Source organism: Triticum aestivum, chromosome 6A (assembly GCF_018294505.1).
Source record: "Triticum aestivum cultivar Chinese Spring chromosome 6A, IWGSC CS RefSeq v2.1, whole genome shotgun sequence".
NCBI lineage: Eukaryota > Viridiplantae > Streptophyta > Magnoliopsida > Poales > Poaceae > Triticum > Triticum aestivum.
The window spans coordinates 468,319,214-468,335,325 of record NC_057809.1 but is presented as its reverse complement, the minus strand read 5'-3'; the positions used below and the strand labels follow the sequence as shown (position 1 = coordinate 468,335,325).

General features: G+C 43.6%; 1 protein-coding gene across 1 annotated transcript; it reads left to right on the top strand.

Moving 5' to 3' along the window:
* The first annotated feature begins 5,687 nt into the window (after nucleotides 1-5,687).
* Nucleotides 5,688-9,726, top strand: LOC123127951 (anaphase-promoting complex subunit 8). Its single transcript, XM_044547829.1, has 4 exons — nucleotides 5,688-5,880; nucleotides 5,955-6,324; nucleotides 7,348-8,598; nucleotides 8,931-9,726. The coding sequence occupies exons 1-4, from the start codon at nucleotides 5,792-5,794 to the stop codon at nucleotides 9,018-9,020; spliced, it is 1,800 nt and encodes a 599-aa protein (XP_044403764.1). The 5' UTR covers nucleotides 5,688-5,791; the 3' UTR covers nucleotides 9,021-9,726.
* The last annotated feature ends 6,386 nt before the right edge of the window (nucleotides 9,727-16,112 follow it).

Sequence of the window (16,112 nt, the reverse complement as noted above, 5' to 3'; positions counted from 1 at the left end):
CGCGTCAACCATGGTCGCAGGCTGTTGGGGACCATGGCGCTCCGCACTTTCCCTTTGGCTTCGCCTCGAAGCCGAGCCCGAGCGAGCCATGGGCCCGGGGGCTACTGTCGGTGTTTTGGGAATGGGGGTCTCCAGACTTGCCTGCCTGCGGCCCGCGACATGGCTCCACCAGCGGCCCTGTATGACCCATCTTCACCAGCAAACACTCAAGACCCTCGCGAGGGGCCAAGCCTCGCGGGACGGACGATGCAAGACCTCCTCAGGGCGGCCTCACCAGGGCGGCTCACGAGGGGTGGAGAGATCAAGGCAAGGGACACCTCGCGAGGTTTGTGTGACGCAAGCCATGATGACTGGAGCCAGGCGGGCGCCAGGCTGGCGCCAGTGCGCGCAGTCTCGTCGTTTCCTCTTTGGTGCTAAAGGGGCAAGCGCAAGCGAGGAGTCCCGAGGCATTAGGAAAAGGTTTCCATATCGGTACAACAAGACCAAGACCAGCAGGACAGCAGGACGGAGGTCACCGTGGAGCCCAAGACGGCGTCACCAACAGAGCCTTTGGCAGGCGAAGACTACTTTTGTCAGGATAGCTTGTACTAGTTGTCCCCCTTCAAATAGGCCGTTGTGGGGTCCCTTCCCACCTAATATTTGGGAAGAGGACCCGGGCCTCTATATATAGGATTAGCCACCACAGTAGGGAGGGGATTCTGATTCTGATCTGAGATAGCATCAACTCAAGGCTGTTCTTCCCTTGTAACTGTTCATCCTCAGCCCAAGAGGAAATCCACCACACCACACTAGAGTAGGGTATTACACCACATCGGTGGCCCGAACCAGTATAAACTCTTGTGTCTCGTGTTCTTTGGGTCCGTCGAGCTAGGCCGTGAGATCATGATGCGTGCGAGCTAGAGAGGGGGAGATCTTTGTGCGCACCCCAGTGTTCGAACCTCAAGGGTTTTGCCGGAACCCGAAATCTGACAGATATTTCAGTAGGTGTAAACTTATTCAAATCAAGTCTACGATATAAAGAGAGAGGCATAACACTAACACCGGCTCCAAGATCACATAAAGCAGTTTTAACATAGTTTCTTTTAATGGAGCATGGTATAGTTGGTACTCCTGGATCTCCTAGTTTCTTTGGTATTCCACCCTTAAAAGTATAATTAGCAAGCATGGTGGAAATTTCAGCTTCCGGTATCTTTCTTTTATTTGTGACAATATCTTTCATATACTTAGCATAAGGATTCATTTTAAGCATATCAGTCAAACGCATACGCAAAAAGATAGGTCTAATCATTTTAGCAAAGCACTCAAAATCCTCATCATCCTTTTTCTTGGACGGTTTAGGAGGAAAAGGCATGGGTTTCTGAACCCATGGTTCTCTTTCTTTACCGTGCTTCCTAGCAACAAAGTCTCTCTTATCATAACGTTGATTCTTTGATTGTGGGTTATCAAGATCAACAGCAGGTTCAATTTCTACATCATTCTTATTGCTAGGTTGAGCATCAACATGAACATCATCAGTAATATTATCACTAGGTTCATGTTCATTACCAGATTGTGTTTCAGCATCAGAAATAGAAATATCATTGGGATTCTCAGGTGTGTCAACAACAGGTTCACTAGAAGCATGCAAAGTCCTATCGTTTTCCTTTTTGTTCTTCTTGGAAGAACTAGGTGCATCAACATTAGTTCTATGAGAATCTTGCTCAATTCTCTTAGGGTGGCCCTCAGGACACAAAGGTTCCCGAGTCATTTACCCCCTCTAGTCACAACTCTAACAACGTTTTCATTTTTCTTATTATCTAATTCATTGAGCAAATCATTCCGAGCTTTAAGTACTTGTTCTACTTGAGTGGTAACCATAGAAGCATGTTTACTAATAAGTTTAAGTTCACCTTTAACTCTAGACATGTAATCTCTCAAGTGTTCAATCATATAAGCATTACGTTTCAATTGTCTACCAACATAAGCATTGAAGTTTTCTTGTTTAACAATAAAATTATCAAACTCATCCAAGCATTGGCTAGCAGACTTAGTAGATGAGATTTCACCCTTATTAAATCTATAGAGAGAATTTACCTTTACTACCTGTTTCGGGTTATCAAGACCATGTATTTCTTCAATAGGTGGTAAATTCTTAACATCTTCGGCTTTAATACCTTTTTCTTTCATAGATTTCTTTGCCTCTTGCATATCTTCAGGACTGAGAAATAGAATACCCCTTTTCTTCAGAGTTGGCTTAGGAGTTGGTTCAGGAAGTGTCCAATCATTTTTCATTACTCGACATATTATTCAATAGCAATTCAGCTTGATCAATAATTCTTTCCCTGAAAACACAACCAACACAACTATCCATGTGGTCTTTGGAAGCATCGGTTAGTCCATTATAAAAGATATCAAGTATTTCATTTTTCTTGAGAGGATGATCAGTCAAAGCATTAATTAATCGGAGAAGCCCCCCCCCCCAAGCTTGTGGGAGACTCTCTTATTCAATTTGCACAAAATTAAATATTTCCCTTGAGGCAACTTGTTTCTTATGAGCGGGGAAATATTTAGCAGAGAAGTAATAAATCATATCCCGGGGACTACGCACACAACCAGGATCAAGAGAATTAAACCATGTTTTTGCATCACCCTTTAATGAGAACGGAAATAACTTAAGGATATAGTAGTAATGAATTTTCTCCTCATTAGTGAACAGGGTGGATATATCATTCAATTTAGTAAGATGTGCCACAACAGTTTCAGATTCATAGCCATAAAAAGGATCAGATTCGACCAAATTAATTAACTCAGGGTCGACAGAGAAATCATAATCCTTATCGGAAATGCAGATAGGTGAAGTAGCAAAAGTAGGGTCATATTTCATTCTAGCATTCAAAGATTTTTCTTTCAGCTTAGCTAACAGTTTCTTAAGATCATATCTGTCATTGCAAGCTAAAAAGTCTCTAGCGGTTTCTTCATCCATAACATAACCCTCAGGCACAACATACAATTCATATCTAGGGGGAGAATCTTCATCATCATCACAAGTACAGGGATCGCAACAGTTTTTGAGGGTAGAGTATTCAACCCAATTTTTTTGATTCGACACAAGGGGAGCCAAAGAATATTCTCAAGTATTAACAGTTGAGTTGTCAATTCAACCGCACCTGAAAGACTTAATATCTGCAGCAAAGTATTTAGTAGCAAAGTAATATGGAAGTAGCGGTAACGGTGGCAAAAGTAACAGTAGCAATTTTTGTAGTGATTGTAACAGTGGCAACGAAAAAGTAACTAAGCAAAGATCAATATGTGAAAAGCTTGTAGGCAATGGATCAGTGATGGATAATTATGTCGGATGTGATTCCTCATGCAATAGTTATAACATAGGGTGACACAGAACTAGCTCTAGTTCATCATAATGTAGTCATGTATTCTGAATATAGTTATATGTGCTTATGGAAAAGAATTTGCATGACATCTTTTGTCCTACCCTTCTGTGGCAGCGGGGTCCTATTGGAAACTAAGGGATATTAAGGCCTCCTTTTAATAGAGTACCGGACCAAAGCATTAACACTTAGTGAATACATGAACTCCTCAAACTACGGTCATCTCCGGGAGTGGTCCTGATTATTGTCACTTCGGGGTTACCGGATCATAACACATGGTATGTGACTATTGACTTGCAAAATAGGATCAAGAACTCACATATATTCATGAAAACATAATAGGTTCAGATCTGAAATCATGGCACTCGGGCCCTAGTGACAAGCATTAAGCATAGCGAAGTCATAGCAACATCAATCTCAGAACATAATGGATACTAGGGATCGGACCCTAACAAAACTAACTCGATTACATGATAAATCTCATCCAACCCATCACTGTCCAGCAAGCCTACGATGGAATTACTCACGCACGGTGGCGAGCATCATGAAATTGGCGATGGAGGAAGGTTGATGATGACGATGGTGACGGATTCCCCTCTCCGGAGCCCCGAACGGACTCCATATCAGCCCTCCCGAGAGAGATTAGGGTTTGGCGGTGGCTCCGTATCGTAAAACGCGATGAATCCTTCTCCTTGATTTTTTCTCCCCGAACGTGAATATATAGAGTTGGAGTTGAGGTCGGTGGAGCCTCAGGGGGCCCATGAGACAGGGGGCGCGTCCAAGGGGGGTGGGCGCACCCCCACCCTCGTGGACAGGGTGTGGGCCCCCTGGTGTTGATTCTTTCGCCAATATTTTTTATAAATTCCAAACATATTCTCCGTGAAGTTTCAAGTCATTCCAAGAACTTTTATTTCTGCACAAAAATAACACCATGGCAATTCTGCTGAAAACAGCGTCAGTACGGGTTAGTTCCATTCAAATCATGCAAGTTAGAGTCCAAAACAAGGTCAAAAGTGTTTGAAAAAGTAGATACGTTGGAGACATATCACCTCCCCCGGGGCACCCCCAGGTGCAGCTTTGGTCATCCTGGGTGTTTCGGTCCATAAAAAATCTCCAAAAAGTTTCGCGATGTTTGGACTCCGTTTGATTGATTTCTTGCAATGTAAAAAACAAGCAAAAAACAACAACTAGCACTGGGCACTGGGTCAATAGGTTAGTCCCAAAAAATAATATCAAATTGCTATAAAATGATTGTAAAACATCCAAGAATAATAATATATCAGCATGAATATTTCATAAATACCAATGTATCACGATGTTCCAAATTAGCATCATCTTCTCTGTTATGAACATTCTGAACTTATAGGAGGCCCTTAATTAACTTCACTTGCACTCACAACATGTGAAGGAATGTCACAACAAAGAAAAACCAAAATGAGAACCACATACTATAGTAAGGTCAGTGTGAGAAGCCAAGTACGCAGTTTATCTTTGGAAGATACAATTTGATAATGGGGGCATGCTACAATGCATATGACATATTTGTAGGAAAAAAGGGAATACTCCAAATGCAACACAATATCACGGGAGGTGCAGATCCTATGTATACTATAGTTACAATTTGAAGCGTGCCATGATTAAGAAAAATGTAAACTGCAAAGGTATCAATGGTCTCAATGGTAAAAAATTCAAAAATCTGTAAAAAAGTCAAACCTTACACATTTAGTTTTGTTATTCATTTATGGGAGGCATCATTCAATGTTGTTTTGTGATTAATAAAGCTGATGTTCTTTGAAAAAAGGTATATGCTTGAACCGATTCTTCAGGGTGAAAATCTATAATGTTACCTTTGGCGGTTGGGTCCGGTGACGGTGATTGAGCATCACTCCATTCATGAAGGCTTTGTTCTTGAAGAATCTTGTTATCCTTATGGTGTCATGAGATGAATGGTGCGGCCATGGTTGTAGTTTGTCAATCACATATTTGATTGCTTTAGTTTTTTTTTATTCTTTCCCCCTCGCTTAGGCATAATTTGGTTTTATATGACTTTACTATTTGTCGGCGTGTTTTTTTCATGTCGGTGTTGGCTATCCTATTTATGTAGAGGCCGGGTGTGCACTCACTTTGTTTGTATCCATTCTATACTTCATTTTTAGCCAATAAAATCCACCTTTTGTAAAAAAAAACTTTTAAGGGGAAACTTTTTTAGGGGAAATGGCTAAAGATGATCTGACATGCCGTTGTTTCATCCACTCAGGCCCAACTAGCCACCTAGCCCAGCCCAACCAAAGATCTCCCTCAAATGCCAAAACTTCAGACCCGCCGCATCGCAAATTCTCCCCTCTCTCGTCGCAGTTTCAAAAAGTTTGCGCTCTCACTGCGCCGATCCGCTCCAAATTAGCCACCCCGCCTCCCCACACCGGCGTATGGCCGCCGCCAAGGAGAACTACCGCGTCGAGCTCCGAGCCGCCGCTCGCCAGCTCGGCGACCGTTGCCTCTACTCCGCCGCGAAATGGTACGCCGCCCGAAAATCCCGTAGGACTCCCGAAAGTCAAAACCCTAACCCTAACAGCCTTCTCCCATCTGCAGGGCCGCCGAGCTGCTCGTCGGCATCGAGCCGGACGCGACGCCGTCCCAGTCGGCGGCAATGGACACCCCGTCCTCCTCGGGCGCCGCCCCCGGCGGGCGGCTGCTGCATCTGCACCGCAGCGGCGGGTCCAGTTTCCGGCGCCGCATGCGATCGGGCGGCGGCGCCGCCTCCGAGGCTGGGACGCCGCTCGGCGGCGTCTCGTACGTGAGCACGCCCATCCCGGACGACGACGCGTTCGACGCAGGGGCCGACAAGTACCTGCTCGCGAAGACCTACTTCGACTGCCGGGAGTACCGGCGCGCCGCTCACGTGCTGCGCTCCCAGGTCGGGCGCAAGGCCGTGTTCCTGCGCTGCTACGCGCTCTACATGGTAAGACATGATACGTCCTGTTTATTCTTTCGAGCGGACTCGTGCCAGTGTGCAGATTTGGGGTAGGGCGTGTGCTGTTTGATGAAATGCTTCACTGGACCTGGTACATTAAAGGTCAGGCTTGGTTATTATTCTGAGTTTCCAATTGAGGAAATGGTATTTTGTAGGAAGTTTTGTGGGTGCTCGTTAGGGCTCCTTCTTGTGCAATTGGAGTAATAGAAGATTTACCTGGATTTTGGTGAAGACAATAAGTCAATAACTGGAATCCTCAATATTTGCTGTTATTGATGGTGAATTTTTTGGTGCTCTGTGGTCCTTTGTGCATAGTCTGATCATTAATATTGTTGGGCAATGGAACACTTCGTTGAAGAAGAGATGCTAGCAGTAGACTAGTAGGTGCTTCAGTTGTTTTGTCATGGTGTAATGAAGCTGGAATAAATTCTGTGGAGCCTCTGGTTTCTTATTTTTGCCTCGTTGATGAAAGTTCAGATTGCATGACCAGACATCCCAAAAATATCTACTCATTTCTTGTTCGTATCTATTACTTTGTTCTTTTGTCTATCAAGTGGTTTTTTCTCTAGGTGTTTGGAAGATGATTGGCTAGCTCTTTGTATGTTAAGTACTCGTTGTGATGATAGATACTGTATATTTACATGCGCGACTTTTTTGTGATAATACAACGGTTCTTCCATAAGGAAGCTCAGAAATTGCTTATGTAACATATTATTTGGCTTTCGTTTGCCAAATACACATGGGATTTCAAATTGTAATGAGAAATGTGCTCCAGCATCATACTATGTGTCAGTGTTTTAGTAAGATTGCCTGCGACACACTGACTTTTTTATACTTTTGGCCTATGGAACGATGGGCCGCTGGCCATGTCCATTTAAGGCTGAGTTTTCTCCCCTCTTTTCTTGTAGCCTACTTTCCCTTGCAGAAACTGTCTGTTTTCTCCATATAGTTTAATCAGCATTTTATTATTTGATATGCCTGATGAACATTTTTATTTGCTCTGCAATTTAGGCTGGAGAGAAGCGAAAAGAGGAAGAGACAATAGAGCTTGAAGGATCTTTGGGGAAGAGCAACGTTGTTAATCAGGAACTTGTTGCATTGGAGAGAGAGCTCTCAACACATCGCAGAACTGGTGCTATTGATTCCTTTGGTCTGTACTTGTATGGCATTGTTCTACGCGATAAAGGCTGTGAAGGTCTGGCTAGAACAGTTCTGGTAGAATCTGTCAATAGCTACCCTTGGAACTGGTGTGCTTGGTTAGAGATACAGTCTTTGTGCACTAGCAGTGACATTCTGAACAACTTAAATCTGAAGAATCACTGGATGAAAGATTTTTTCATCGCTAGTGCACATCTGGAATTAAAGATGCATGAAGAAGCTTTGAAAAGATATGAGCGCTTGATGGGGGTCTTCCGTTGCAGCGACTACATTCAGGCTCAAATAGCAACCGTTCAGTATAGTATGAGGGACCTGGATGAAGCTGACATGATTTTTGAAGAACTCCTCAGAACTGATCCTTTTCGTGTGGATTCTATGGATATTTACTCAAATTTATTGTATGCAAAAGAAAGCTTGACTGCTTTGAGCTTCCTTGCTCACAGGGTGTTTCTGACAGATAAATATCGCCCTGAATCTTGCTGCATAATTGCAAATTACTACAGTTTGAAGGGGCAGCATGAGAAGTCAGTTTTGTATTTCCAAAGGGCGCTGAAGCTTAACCGCAAGTACCTCTCAGCTTGGACTCTCATGGGACATGAGTTTGTTGAGCTAAAAAATACGCCTGCTGCAATTGATGCCTACAGAAGAGCTGTTGATATAAATCCTAGAGATTACCGTGCTTGGTATGGTCTTGGTCAGATCTATGAGATGATGGGAATGCCATTTTATGCACTATACTATTTCCGAAAATCATCCCACCTGCAACCTAACGATGCACGCCTTTGGATTGCTATGGCTCAGTGCTATGAGAGTGATCCGCTTCAAATGATTGAAGAAGCTATCAAGTGCTATGAGAGGGCTGCAAATACTAATGACACTGAAGGAATAGCACTTCACCAATTGGCAAAGTTGCACAGTATGCTTGGGCAAGCTGAGGAGGCTGCATTTTACTACAAGAAGGATTTAGATAGAATGGAAGTTGAGGAAAGGCAGGGCCAGAATTTTGTTGAAGCCTTGCTTTTTCTTGCGAAGCATTGCAAGAGCATGGGCAGGTTTGAGGAAGCAGAACACTATTGCACAAGACTCTTGGATTACACTGGCCCAGTAAGTCATTTGTACACTTTGCTTCAGCCTAATTGAAAAGAAAAACAGATAAAAGGAAACAAAATGGTGAAATCTTGAGATCGGCATTAGCAAATGAGTTAACGAAGGATCATGTTAGTGTGCAAATATGCAATTGAAACCAACTTCAACCTAATTAGGCTGCACCCGCTTTAGTTTGTTTTATTAACATAGTGCATATTTGCTCAGATCGCACTTGAGTGCATCGTTTGCTAGTGAAAAATAGAATATCATCATATATCACCAATATATGCTTGCTGTGTTTTCCTATTGATTCTGATTTGGTACAATTGTATCGTGTTTAATATTTGCAGGAAAAAGAGACTGCAAAAAGTATGTTACAAGGGTTAAAACGAGCACAGTCTGGATTTCCACCGATGGATATCGATCATTTTGCGTTGTAAATTTGACCTCCAGATAAGCTATTTGCTTGGGGAACTTGGACAAAGAGTGTAAATGCACAAGAGAGTAGTGTCACTTGCTTCTTTATTTATCTCCATCTTACATGCAGAGAGGGACAGTACATTTGGTTTCCAGAGAAGGCTAAAAAACAGAGTATCTATGGACAAGGGGAGTTGTTCACCCCACTCCAGGGGCAAGGGACTGCTAGCAAGGGCCGCCCACCTGATGAAATTGGTGTTTCGAACATCTCCAGCCGAGGATCAAGTCCCAGGTTTCCTTCACAATGTGACGGTTATCGTCTGCAGCCTCGCCAGACGACTCCAAAGGGCTGGAGACGATGACCTTGTGCGCATGATGCTCGCCTTCAGCTGCTGGAGGTTGTCAAGTAGGAGAACTAGGCGCCTGCATGGCGTGAAGATGCGCGTCACCGGGAGGATCCAGATCCCCAATTCTAGAAGTGTCAGCATTGTTGGCTGATCTCCGCTTGGCCTCTGAAATTCTATGGCTTTTCTTCACTGGACTGCTTTGCTTTGCTTTGCTTTGTGTTGCCTCCCCCGCAGTTGCCTGCCTATATAAGCCAGGCATCTCTGGAGGACTCGCTTTGTCTGGATTCCGGGTGCATATAATTATTGTTTATCTTCACAGTAGCTGCGGTGCACTATTACTATATTTATAATAAATTCTTCTGCACGAAGCATGTTATCCCTTTGCCTTTGCATGTGTTGATGTTTCGTAGGCCCTGCCTTTTGTGACCGTTGGCACTTGGCAGGGATTTGTTATTTTGCAATAATGCGTGATGCGACTTCAGCTTTAATTTTTCATATTAGTACTAATGCGTGCAAAAACAAATCATTGGCCTGCAAAGATTCTGCCATTTCCCGGTTTAATTATTATCATCTGAGTGGCGCTGACGTTTTCCCCTTTCCCTTTATACTAGTGGCTGTGATGTTACTAGTTTTCTTTTGTTCTGCGGGGCACACCAGTGTTGATCATTGAGCTGTTCATCATTTTGTTTTGGATATCCGTGGCAGCGGTGTCCCGTCACAGCACTGTGATATGATGCGATAAGAGTACCGAATAGTGAGATGCACTGTTGTTGGATGTATCCTCGCTGCGATGCTTTGCCCTATGTAGGATGTAGCTGTGCATGGTTCAACCGTAACACATGATTTTCCTTTCCCCATCTATTAACGCCGTTGCTTCTATTTCTTGGATATCCGTTGCTTGAAGCAACGAGGCGATGACGCAGTTTCATCATTACTCGAGTTTCACCATTCCTTGACGCATGGGGTTTGCCCGACGAGCCGAGGCAAGCAAAAGCAACCGTCCCCTGTTTGTCGGTAGGTCAACGGCTGGCTCCATTAAGGAACGCAGTGCACGCAAACAACGACGAATATGCTCTTAATTATTGTTAAATTAATTAATTAAATTATCCGTGCAAACTGGTGGTCGTAAAGAAGAATTTGGTGCTGTGGCATTTCCGGATCCCAAGAGTCGGCACAAGCAAAGAGTGCCAGAGGGGAGCAGGGGGCACACGTTTCGCATGTCAAACATCGCAATGATCACTGAAAGTCAGAGGAGGGGACACAAGTTCCGAATGTCAAACACCTGAGTGATCATCGAAGGTGGACTTTCATTTTAGTTTTCAAGGTAATTATTTTTTTGTTTTCGAATTGAGGAGGATACCTCCCGACTTCATTCATGCAAAGGATATCATCATCCTTCAGGTCTAAACGTTTGCTACGTAAACGTAAATTGGCAAAACCCGAAACAAGAACATGGCTACAGGGAACAGTTGTGTAAAAACTGGGGGCGCAGGCTCGCAGCGTCGTCGATGCAGGGATAGAATCCTCAATACCATGGGCGCCCGTCCACTATTCCCGCAAAAAAATCTTGCCCGTCACATGCTGCAGTAGTTGGGCAGCAGCGCGCATAGCTCTAAGGAGCTACTTGAGCTATGACACTAGGAGGATCTACATTTCCAAATAGCCCATTTACAAGGAAACAGTTGTTTATTCCCACAGCTCTTGTACAGAGTTCAAGTTCACTATAATATGAAAAGCACAGTCGTTATTCCCACAACCCTTGGGCATTTTTTTACAAAGAAAAGACACCTAAAGAGTATCTTAGGTCTGATAATTATATACTCCCTGCCTTTCATAATGTAGTGCATATATATTTTCTAAAATATTAAAACTTCATATACTTTGGCCGAGTTTCTGAAGAAAAACATTTACATCTAGAACACCAATCATGTATCATTTAAATTCATTATAAGAAATAGTTTCATATTTCATATATTTGGTGTCGCAGATATAAATAGTTTTTCCTATGAACTTGGTCAAAGATTGTATAATTTGACATTGCAAAATATATGTACACATTATATTATGGAACAGAGGGAGTATATAAAAATAGCCAATGCAATGGAAAGACAACTGGTCACAGAACGGTCAGTAAAGATCAAAATTATATTGAAAATCATACTAGTCTTCTTCTTTCTTCAATTATACGCCACCCGCCGAAGATTGAAAATCGCACCAAGTCAACAACAAAGAAAAGGGACATCTGCAAACGTCCTCGCAATACCAGGCATTACTCGCCCCATGAGACGAGATCTAGAAATCACCGAACAGGCATCGGTTGAAGCATCATCCTACGTAGTATAGACTTTGCAATCTATCATCATCGGTCCAGGGAGTTAGAGAAATCAGATCATGCCACAGAATCACACGGAAAAAGATGTCGAAGTCACCTCACCAATAGTCATGCAATGGCTCTCCTTAATAGACCGCCAATATATGAAGAGAGCCAACAGACATGGGGACACAAACTCTCATAGGCCATTCGTCAGCGTCGGATTGGATGTCGTCGAGGCATGAGGAGACCTTATTCCAATAGGCCACAGTCGCCACCACCTCATCGATGTCGTCAGGGAAATAAACCCAAGCAAAAGAAAAAAAACATATAGGTCTCCAGTCCTCTTGCCTCCGGTGAGGCCACCAGACGAAGGAAATGAGGGGACCAAGGCGGCATGGAGAAGATGTTAGAATATTAAACAATTCTGCGATTAATTGCAGTAAGTAATTCATGACTATAACAATAGTTAGCATGCAAGAGTCTAGCATACTAGATGAACAGAAAAACATGCACAATGACAACCATAATTATAGGCATGAACATATCACAACACACATATTGTTCGTTAGTAGTCATAGCTCCTAGAGTGATGTTGTTGATGACGTTGTTGGTGAAGACCGAATTAAGTAGATTACGTTGGAGACGTTAGTACATGACGCTGCCCGACTTGAATGGAAGGCGATCCGTGGTGACAAGCTTGAGTAGTCGCGCAAAGCTCTTTCCAAAAAACCAATTCGTCCTCTCCTAGTGTAAGATCACAATGACAGATGATTTTGGAGACTTGCTCTCCTGCACGTCGGTGCACGCCGGTGTTCAGGATGGAGTAGACTACGGTGGCAGCGCAAGTTGCGAGATGAGGCAAAACCCTAGCTTGTTTCAGTGTGTCTTTGCCCACGGCCGATAAGCAGTATATATAGGAGGACCAAGGCGGTATCGTGTCGAGACCCTGATCTCAAACCGAGTTGGTTTCCAAGTCTTGAATTTATTGAACAAGTAAACATCAACCTGTTTGTCAAGATATAAAAAAGCCGTGCTCCTACAAGACCACGAACTGGATTTCGACGGACCATTCACATGCATGTCACACGCCTACCTCCATTGCCCTGGCCTCGGCCCGAGCCGGAGCCAGGCTAGACGCGGCAAGCGCGCGTGTGGTCTTCTTTTTCTATCCTCAAGACACCACTTACTGGAGTGGAGAGAACCCACAATATAAAGAGGTCTCACATCTCATCAACTTTCAGGGTGGGGCGAAACTTTAGACCCTCCACTTTTCATCTTATGAATGAACTTTTGAATTTTTCTTTTGGGAATTTAAGAAAATTACATGGGCCAAGCCCATTATTCTAACACCCCCGAGATCTAAAATGTCCATTTAGAGATCTTCCCGATTTCGCTTCTTGTTTAATATGCTAGTGTTCCAATAAAGACTTTTAAGTTGAACTTATACGTAGAGCTTTAAGTTACACCCATTTACAACTTCACAATGGACTATGCCTTGAATTACGAGTTTTGTGCAACACGTTTCACTCTAAGTCATAACTAGTATATGGCTGCTAGTAGCCTACCCCGCGGGTGGAGCATATACATCATACTCTCTGGTCTCTTCGAGAGCTTACTAGAGAACACCAAGTCTCATAGACTGCAACGTCTAACATTCGGGGCTCATATATGTGTTTTCTTTCAAGAATGCTCTGTAGGGCAGCATCTTGCTACATATATCCAACAAAAACACATTATATCATGTTGTCAACATGCCTTATAGTTCTTAGAGTTTTGCACCTTCACATAGAGAGGGTTATCGGTTACTCTCCTCCGTTAACCAATAGCTTTTTCTTCCCAGTATCTAAATCACGGGATCTTCGATCACAATGGTTGTTTACTACTATGGAGTAACTTATATGGGTCTCATACCCATCTCCCTCGATGCATTGTGTATCACATTTCATGGTAGTCCCTTTGTAAAGGGATCTGTGATTTTGTTTGTTTGTTTGAATATACGTAACAGTTATTACTCCGAAGTTTCTCAATTTCTAGACATACTTCAAATGTTTGTTCACGTGCCTGGATGACTTTGCAGTATCCTTAGAATTCTTCACTTTAACAACAACCGTTTGATTGTCACAATTCATAAGAATACGCGACACTGGTTTTTCGACCACATGCAAGTCCATCAAGAGCTCATCCAGCCACTCTGCTTCAATAGTGTTTGTGTGTAAAGAAGTGAGTTTTGCTTCCATGGTTGTCCTCATCAAAATTGTCTGCTTACATGACCTCCATGATACTATGCCACCTCCATGAGTAAATACATCAACATCAGAAATCCAGTTAGAATCACTATATCCTTCAAGCACAACATTGTACCTTGAATAGTGAATTACATAACTCATCACTACTCTTAGATAACACAAGACCTTATCAAGTGCATGCCAGTGATCATCACCCAGGTTTCGCATGAACCTTCTCAGTTTGCTCACACCAAAAGAGATATCTAGCCTTGTTGTGCTAGCTAAGTACATGAGTGAACCGACAAATTGAGAGTATCTCAATTGAGATCTTGTTTCTTTTGTGTTCCACAAGTATAGGGGAACATGATAGTCTTTGAGGGTAGTATTTCACCCAAATTTATTAATTCGACACAAAGGGAGCCAAAGAATATTGTTAGCCTCGTCACGAGCTGGCACAGGCGCTCCATGTGGCGGCCCGCGCAACCGCGCATCGTGCCGGAGCTCAGCATTGTCTTCGCGTAGCGGGGGAGGCGGAGGCGCGCCGTGTGCCACGTCGCCCACGCAAGACGTCGGGGGACGGAGCGAGTGGGAGGGGGCTAGGACCTCGCTCGCGGGGTTGACGAGCTCAGCGATGCGGCCCAGCCAGGCGTCATAGCCTTCATTGGCGGGACGGTATTGCAACAGCTCGCGCGCCATGAGCAGCGCAGCCTACGCGTTTGCCAGCCCGCGACGAGCATGAGAAGATGAAGCAGTGGCCGATGTGAGCTAAGGCGTAGCGGTGCGGCCGTGTGATACGTTTCCATCATATTTACTTTTCCAAACTCTTTTGCCCTTGTTTTGGACTCTAACTTGCATTATTTTAATGGAACTAACCGCACTGGCGCTGTTTTCAGCAGAATTACCATGGTGTTATTTTTGTGCAGAAAAAAGTTCTCGGAATGACGTGAAACTTTACAGAGACCATTTTTGGAATAAATAAAAAATATTGGCGAAATAATCGACTGAATGGGGCCCACACCCTGTCCACAAGGGTGGAGGGCGTGCCCTCTGTCATTATGGGCCCCACATATCTCCACCGACCTCAACTCCAACTCCATATATTCACGTTTGGGGAGAAAAAAATCAAAGAGAAGGATTCATTGCGTTTTACGAGACGGAGCTGCTGCCACCTCCTATTCTTCCTTGGGAGGGCAGATCTGGAGTTCGTTTTGGGCTCCAAAGAGGGGAAATCGTCGCCATCGTCATCGTCAACCATCCTCCATCACCAATTTCATGATGCTAACTGCCGTGCGTGAGTAATCCCATTGTAGGCTTGCTGGACGGTGATGGGTTGGATGAGATCTACCATGTAATCGAGTTAGTTTTGGTAGGGTTTGATGCCTAATATCCACTATGTTCTAAGATTGATGTTGCTATGACTTTGCTATGCCTAATGCTTGTCACTAGGGCCCGAGCGCCATGATTTCAGATCTGAACCTATTATGTTTTCATGAATATATTTGTGTTCTTGATCCTATCTTGCAAGTTATAGTCACCTACTACATGTTATGATCCGGCAACCCCGGAGTGACAATAGTCGGGACACTTCTCGGTGATGACCGTAGTTTGAGGAGTTCATGTATTCACTAAGTGCTAATGCTTTGGTCTGGTACTCTATTAAAAGGAGGCCTTAATATCCCTTAGTTTCCAATAGGACCCTGATGCCACGGGAGGGTAGGACAAAAGATGTCATGCAAGTTCTTTTCCATAAGCATGTATGACTATATTCGGAATACATGCCTACATTATATTGATGAATTGGAGCTAGTTCTGTGTCACCCTATGTTATAACTGTTGCATGATGAATGCCATCCGATATAATTATCTATCATTGATCCATTTCCTACGAGCTCGTTTCATATTGATCTTTGCTTCGTTACTTTTCTATTGCCACTGTTACGATTGCTACAAAACCGCTACTGTTACTTTTGCCACCGTTACCGCTACTTCGATACTACTTTGCTACTAAATACTTTGCTGCAGATATTAAGTCTTTCAGGTGTGGTTGAATTGACAACTCAGCTACTAATACTTGAGAATATTCTTTGGCTCCCCTTGTGTCGAATCAATAAATTTGGGTTGAATACTCTACCCTCAAATACTGTTGCGATCCCCTATATTTGTGGGTTATCAAGACCTTTTTCTGGCGCAGTTGCCGGGGAGCATAGCGCTATTCTCTGAGTCACTTGG